The sequence below is a fragment of the Fonticula alba genome (genome assembly GCF_000388065.1).
Source record: "Fonticula alba strain ATCC 38817 unplaced genomic scaffold supercont2.8, whole genome shotgun sequence".
Lineage (NCBI taxonomy): Eukaryota > Rotosphaerida > Fonticulaceae > Fonticula > Fonticula alba.
In genome coordinates this window covers 1,256,272-1,263,520 of record NW_009242978.1, presented here as the reverse complement: position 1 = coordinate 1,263,520, position 7,249 = coordinate 1,256,272, and the positions used below count along the sequence as shown (strand labels likewise).

The 7,249-nt window shown below is 66.5% G+C and overlaps 2 protein-coding genes across 2 annotated transcripts in view; one reads left to right on the top strand and one right to left on the bottom strand.

Annotated features, from left to right (window-relative positions):
* Nucleotides 1–25: 25 nt before the first annotated feature.
* H696_04940 (hypothetical protein) lies at nt 26–2,321 on the top strand. The gene is made up of 4 exons (XM_009498806.1): nt 26–84; nt 198–1,117; nt 1,383–1,781; nt 1,950–2,321. The coding sequence occupies exons 2-4, from the start codon at nt 200–202 to the stop codon at nt 2,055–2,057; spliced, it is 1,425 nt and encodes a 474-aa protein (XP_009497081.1). The 5' UTR covers nt 26–84; nt 198–199; the 3' UTR covers nt 2,058–2,321.
* Nucleotides 2,322–2,865: 544 nt separating this feature from the next.
* The window catches only part of H696_04939 (hypothetical protein), a gene marked incomplete at its 3' end in the record, with an annotated part of 5,670 nt that continues 1,286 nt past the window's right edge, over nt 2,866–7,249 (bottom strand). Inside the window, exons 5-8 of the mRNA XM_009498805.1 lie at nt 4,814–7,249; nt 4,510–4,692; nt 3,590–4,210; nt 2,866–3,420 (exon numbers count right to left, since the gene is read on the bottom strand). Of these exons, the coding sequence (XP_009497080.1) occupies nt 2,866–3,420; nt 3,590–4,210; nt 4,510–4,692; nt 4,814–7,249 (3,795 nt within the window). The remainder of the gene's footprint in view (nt 3,421–3,589; nt 4,211–4,509; nt 4,693–4,813) is intronic.

Here is a 7,249-nt window from a genome sequence, read left to right as displayed (position 1 = left end):
CCCCCCCCGGCCGGACAGTTCCCACCACCAGTCAGCGCTCGTTCTGGCGAAGCAAGAGCCCCAGCACACCAAGTGCCCGCTCAGGTATGGCATCGACTGACAAATGCACACTCTGTCGCCCCCGGCCACCGCGCGCCCGGCCGCCGGTCAGTTCCGTGGTTCCGACTGACAGCCTCCACTCGCCCACGCATGCACAGCCATGACGCGGACCTCCACCAAGGGCGGCGAGTCGCCCTCCAGCCATGCCACGGACTTCGACGAGGGGACCTCCACCTCCGTGCAAAAGGGCCGCTCGCAAGCCTCCCGCAAGGGGACAGCCTCGCTCTCGGCCGCCAGCACTGCCGCTCGAGCGGAGGGCATCGCCCCGGACGCCTCGCTGCCGGGCCTCACCAGCACGGACACATTGCGCCTGGATGAAAGCTCGGCCTCGGTCAATCGCCCGGGGGCCGCCCGACGCCCCGGGGCCACTTCGGAAAGCCCCGCCGCGCCGAACAGCACCCACGGCGCCTTGCGCATCTCCCCGGAGGGCCAGTGTCTGGACGCCTCGGGCCGGGTGGTGTCCTCGCTGCTGCCGGACGCCAGTCAGTTCTATGACCCGGCCGAGGCGCACCTGACCCCCACCGAGCGGGGCCGGCTGGCGCGCATCCGCCAGCGCGAGGCCGTCAGCCACTGGGTCAACCCGAAGTCCATGCTGCAGGAGCGCATCGAGCGCCTGGTCACGGCCCTCGTGGTGTCGGCCGCGGCCGTGGTCATGATCGTCTACATGTGGCCGCCGGGGGCCGACCGGGTGGCGCTCCCCCAGGTGGCTGGCACCGGTGACCGGGCCCTGGTGGTGGAGGTGCCCCGCAGTGCGGCCGCCTTCGCCAAGCTCAAGCGCTATCACAACGTCGGCGGGGGCTTGGCCTGTCGCGGGGACTACGAGTATCGGCGGTCGGTCCTGCGCGGGCAGGCCGCCACCAACAGCCAGGTGGCCTGCCAGGTTCGCCTCATGGGCGACCTGACCCTGCGCCGGCGCCAGCAGCTGGAACCCACCGAGAAGATCCTCCGCCAAGCCATCATCACCGACCAAACCGGCCTCATCGTCGGCCGCCAGGGCTGCATGCACTCCGGCGAAGTGGTACGATGGAAGGGCCCCCGGCTTGCCGCCCTGCTCATGCTGCCTCCTCGGCGGTGTGGTTCTTTATCGACATGCTTCCCCCCCCCCTCCCCACCCCCCTTCGCCGCCTCGCTCTCCCATGTGCCCCGGGACTAACCTCTCCCTCGCGTCTCCATGCTCTTGATCACATACGTCGCACCGCCCAATGCCATTGCCTGCGTGCCTCATCCGTGTTTCCCCCCCCCCCCTCCCCCCGGGGGCCTCCTCTCCCGGGACCCGGATCTAGCTGTATGCCGTCGACCGGGCCGAGCCATTCCCCATGCTCCCGGAGCCCCATGCCGCCCCGGTACGCGTGTGCACCTTTGACGGGAATACCGAGCGGGTATACAGTGCCGACACGGAGCTCGTGCCGGCAGCCGACGCCCACCACCGGTCGACCGATGGCGACACCCAACACCAGGACAGCTGGGCTCGCGTGACGCGAATCCGCCCGGCCGATCCCCAAAGCGACCTCGGTGACATGGTCGAGTGGGCGCGTGTCCTGCGCCTGCCGCCCACCCTTCAGCTGCAGGGCGCCGGCCACTTGTCGCGGGCAAGCACCCCGCGCGGCTTCGTGGCCGCCCTGCCGATTGATGTGCCTCGCGCGCGCAACGTATGCATTGGCGGCCAGCGCTTGGACTTGGAGGTACGCCATAGCCCCCGGCATCCCCGGGCCCGGCCCTGTTCGGTGCCTGCCATTTTGCCCCATTTCCCAAGTGTCTACCCCCCGGTGGCTTCACGGGCACATCTTCCCCCTCCGCCCTGAGACCAGCGACAAGAGCCCGCCTCTCTGACACACGAAAAATGACTCCAGCCCGGCGTTGCTACCGTGGTTTACCCGGGAAAGAACCACCATGCCTGCTCGGACGGGCCATTCTCCAGCCAGGCCACCGACCTCCAGGGCCACTTTATGTGGTTCTGAGTTGGGGCATGACCGGTGTGCTTGGTGGAGCACGACGCGCTCAGGCCACATGGGCGCCAGGGGCAAAATAAAGACCGCTTGCCCTGTTCATGCCTTCACGATCATCCTCTTTGGCCGGCCTCCAAGACAAGGAAACACATTTGCATGTGTGCGAGCGAGCGAGCGAACGACCATGTACGCGCACAAGCAACAAGGGGCATGAATGACAGGGAGGAGAGAGAAGGCACATGGCGAGTCGCCAAATAGAACCCCCCTCTGGTGCTATGTGCTTCAGCATGCTCGGCTGTGAGATGAGGTTGGGAGGGGGGACATAGAGGGAGGGACATAGAGGGAGAGAGAGAGAGAGAGGGAAAGAGAGAGGACGCCGAGGAGAAACACCTCACGAAAGAGGAAGGATATGGAGACGGTCACAAGGGGATGGCACCCAGCATACATGTGCAAGATGACAGATGCGCGGGGAATGCCTTGAGACTGTGGCCTCCGCTGGTACCAGCGCCTGCACACAATTACAACACAGGTGGCAAATAGTCTGAAAGAGGAAGGACAAAAAGGAATAATCAAAGCATTGGCGAAAAAAAAACGAGGTGCCGAGAGAGAGAGAGAGAGAGATTTAGGTATATGTACATGACCTGTTATATTATCCCGCACAAATCCACCGCCCCGCAAAAGGACTGGAGGGGAGGCGGACCAGAGGGGGAAGACAGGCATTTTGGAACAGCAAGAAGAAAAGAAGGCAAGGCACAGGTAGGAACAGGGGTAGAAGTGCACATGGCGGTCCATGCGCGGAAAGACACCCGCACACACATGCTTAGAAGAAGCCGGACTTGCGCTTCGCATTGGTCTGGCGCCACTTCGGCTGGCTGGCATACTCCTCGCGCGACATGCCGAACTTCTCCTGGAAGTCGGCATCGCTCAGGTAGTGGTCCAGGTTGGCAGGGTCCACGCCGAACGGCAAGCGCAGGAAGTCCATCAGGACGGCCGGCGAGTACTTGGCCTCGAAGAAGTCCCGCTGCACCTGGTCCACGGTCATCGGCGACCGGTCGAAGTCGGCGATGTGCACCGGGGCAATGCTGCCAGCACGCGAAGAAGTCCACGGCTGCCACCCATTGAAGAACATCCGCCGGAAGTTGGCCGGCTCATGGTCCTCGTGGATCATGAAGAGCCGGTCGCGCGACAAGCGCCCAGCCTCATGGCGCTCCACATGGTCCACATAGTTCTGCGACGTGCTGATGGCCAGGTTCAAGTCGCGAATGGTCTGCACACACCCGCGCCCGACCCAGACAAAGGCCTGGCTAAAGGCATCCAGGAAGTAGACACCCTCGATGGCCAGATCCGACTGCTTGAAGGGCTCGATCTCCTCGGCCTGGGAGGCAGCGCAGATAGCCGAGGAGTCACCGGCAATGCATCCGCACGGGGGGGAGGGGGGGGGGGAAGGCAGGCAACCACGGAGGAGATTGTCAGGAAAGGGAGGCACGGGACAGCGCAGGACAGGGGACACAACTGGCCGGGGGAGGGAGGGACACGGCACGTACCGTGGGGTTGCCGTGGCGAATGTGAGAAAGGCGGAAGAGCCGCACGCGATACTCGCCAGCCGAGGCGGCTGCCTTGGCGGTCGCATGCGGGCGCTGCCAGTCCAGCGACCCGGCGAAGGAGGCGTGACCACCGGTCACCTTGGACCAGAAGGCATGCCCGGCGTTGGAGGCCGTGTCGGCCTCCGTCAGGATGGTCATCGACCCGTCGAGACTGGCCGAGCGGGCAATCCGCTCGGCAGCCGTCCGCTCATACTCAAAGGCCCCGGCTCCATGCCACACGGTGACCGTCGGTCCCGAGAGAGCCGTCACCGGTCCGGTCGGCGGCGTCAGCAAAACAAAAGAGGCCCCGGTAAAGAGCTCCTCGGCCGAAGTGGTTGGCGTCTGGACGGCCTTGCAAATGCGCCCGGTGCCAACAGCCTGTACCCGGAAGAGTCGGGCCTCCGACCCCGGGGCGGTCATCTTCCTGTCGGCATCCTGGAAGGACCCCTCGCGGACAACCATCCGGCTGCGGAAGATGGCCACAAAGTCCTCCGGCTCGTGGCCCTGGACGATGCGCATCAGCGGGGCACCATGCTCGCGCTCGAGATCCGCCGCGAACAGAGCCGCAGTGCCGGTGTCACCCTGGGAACGGGATCCACCGGGAGAGACGCAGAGATGAAGAGATTCAGAGATCCAGAGATCCAGAGATGAAGAGATGGAGAGATGGAGAGATGGAGAGATGGAGAGATGGAGAGATGGAGAGATGGAGAGATGGAGAGATGGAGAGATGGAGAGATGAAGAGATGAAGAGATGAAGAGATGGAAAGATCCAGAGAGGGGGGGGGCGAGAGAAGCACAAGAGTCAGAGGAGACATAAGGGCGGCAACACAGGCACAGGCTGCATGCTTCGGGACACAGAGGAGAAGGGCGCCATCACGCACGGTCTTGGCACCAGAGCCCAGCCAGTAGTAAATGACGCTGGCAGGACGGTCCCCGGGGCCCTCGCGATTGGGCGCGCGGAACTCAAACAGGAAGATCACCGTGTCGGTAGAACCAAACTCCCGGAAGGACTCAATCTGCTCGGCGGTCAACTCGGCAGGCTCGCTGTTGACGATGGCCCAAGCCTGGTGCCGGAATGGGTGGCGGGTGCCACAAGATGGCACACCGCATCAGGTCAGCACGCGGCGAGGAGGCGCAGGGGAGATGCCAAAAGACAAAGAACCGGCGGGAAATGCAAAGACGCACACGCAGGATGGTACCCTTGCCCTGGTGACGGACGTCGAAGAGCGGCGTCTCCGAGGGGATGATCTCCGGCTTGATCATGGTCGGGATGTCAATGGCACTGATGCTGCCGACATCCGAGCCACGATCATACACCTTGAAGGTCTTGTCGACGGCCTTGATATTCCCCTGCTGCGGAAGCCGCGGGATGAAGACCGACTCGCCGGCGGCCAGGCCGCCACCAATGGGCGACGCGGCACCCGCGCTGCCAGCCGCCCCGGCGGCACCCGACCCGCCGCCACCAGCAGCCGCCACCCGACGCGGGGCATTCCAGTCGGCGAACTTCTCGCGGAAGATGCACCGCTCCTCGCGCGGCTCCTCCAGCAGAACCCCGCGCCCCGGGGCAGCGGAGCCCAGCTGCGACGTGGCATGAGCCGCCGCCGCGCGCTTCTGCTCCTCCGACGCCGAACGACCGTGCCACAGGAAAACCTCGCCCCCGGGGATCCGGACCACAATGGACGTGTCGGCCTTCAAGTGCGACCGAGAGAAGGACGGGAAGCCGGTGGCCACACGGGTCACCGTGCCGCTGGCATCGACGGAATCCACGGCAGGCGCCTGGTCCCCATCCTCCAGGGCCAGGACCTTGTCGAAGGCCGCGTCATCATCGAGGGGATGCCCGGAGGCCGGGGCCTCGTCCACCTGGCGCGGCCCGCTGGCCGAGTCGGACCCGAGAAGGCGCCAGAAGGTCCGCGAGGGGCGAGACTCCGCCCCATCGCCACCCTCCGACACCACGGTCACCACCGCCCGACCGGAGTAGTCCTGGTCCTTGACGCGGTGGGCAAACTCCAGGCCCTTGGCACGGCGGACTTGGGCCGACCGAGCACCCTGCCATACGAAGACCGCCTGCTCGGCATCCACCACCATGACATACACCCCGGCATGCGACAGGGAGGCCACCTCCAGCGGGACAACCACCGGCAGAGACCGGCGCCCACGGAGGCGCACCAGAACCGGCTCGTGGGTGGACTTGCGCGCCGGGGCCGCGGAGTTCGTGGCCAGGAAGTTGTTCAAGGCCGCCGGATCGACGAACATCGACTGGGGCCGGTCGGCACCAGCACCACCAGCGCGGCGCAGACGCGACGCCCCGCCGGCGGCCATGGCCGCGGCCATCAGCCCAGGGCCGCCCATCATGGACACGGCGCCGGGAGGCGGGCGGAAGGGCTTGCGCGCGCCGCCCCCGGTCGAAGACTCGTCCTCGGCGCTGGCCGCCGCAGCGGCCATACTCCGGCTGACAATGCTCGGAGGGGGGGCCCCACCGAACATGCTGAAAGCGCCGGGCGGCACGCCGGGCGGCTTGCCACCGGTCGACTGGTTGAGCATCCCGGCGCGCGAGGCAATCGACCCATCGCTCTGGCTGGAGGTATCGATCTCACTGGTCGAGGAGGTCGGCTCCGGGGGCAGGGTAGCCGGCAGGGCCGCACGCTCCTTCAGACCGTCGGCTGTCGGAGCCCGGCGGCCCCGGGGGCCGACGGGCCGAGAGGCATGCGACAGACGCTCAGCCGCGGGCTCAGTCTTGGCCGGCTCGGCCTTGACGGGCTCGGTCTTGACGGGCTCGGTCTTAGCGGCACCGGTAGAGCGCAGGGAGGCAAGGCGAGAGGCAATCTCCGATTGGGGGGTCACGGAGGAGGAAGCAGCGGCGCGAGTCGGGGCCGGAGTAGTCTCAGCAGCACGGGACTCAAACATGGACGCCCGAGCGCTGATCTTGGAGGGCGGGGCAGCACCACCTGTGGGAATCCCACCGGAAGGACCGGCCTCGCCGGAGTTCAGAGCAGCAATCCGGGCCGCAATACCGGAGAGTGGCTTGGTTGGAGCAACCTTGGGCTCAGCCTTGACCTGGGGCTTGTTCTCGGCAGCCGGCTCAGGCTTAGCCTCGACAACGGGCTCCGGCTCGGGCTCGGGCTCGGCAACGGGCTCGGGCTTGGGCTCGGGCTCAGGCTCGGCAACGGGCTCAGGCTCGGGCTCGGGCTCGGCAACGGGCTCAGGCTCGGGCTCGGGCTCGGCAACGGGCTCGGGCTCGGCAACGGGCTCGGCAACGGGCTCGGGCTCGGCAACGGGCTCGGGCTCGGCAGCGGGCTCAGGCTCAGACTCAACAACAGGCTCGGGCTCCGGCTCGACAACGGGCTCGGGCTCGGGCTCGGGTTCAACAACGGGCTCGGGCTCCGGCTCCGGCTCCGGCTCAACAACGGGCTCAGGCTCAGGCTCAGGCTCGGCAGTGGCCTCAGGCTCAGGCTCAGGCTCAGGCTCAGGCTCAACAACAGGCTCAACAACAGGCTCCGGCTCCGGCTCAGGCTCGACAACGGGCTCTGGCTCAGGCTTCAGGGCAGGGGACGTCGTGACAGACCCAGTCGGCGAAGGGCCCAGGCCAGCGGCGCTAAGCATCTCAGCACGAGCGGCAGCGCG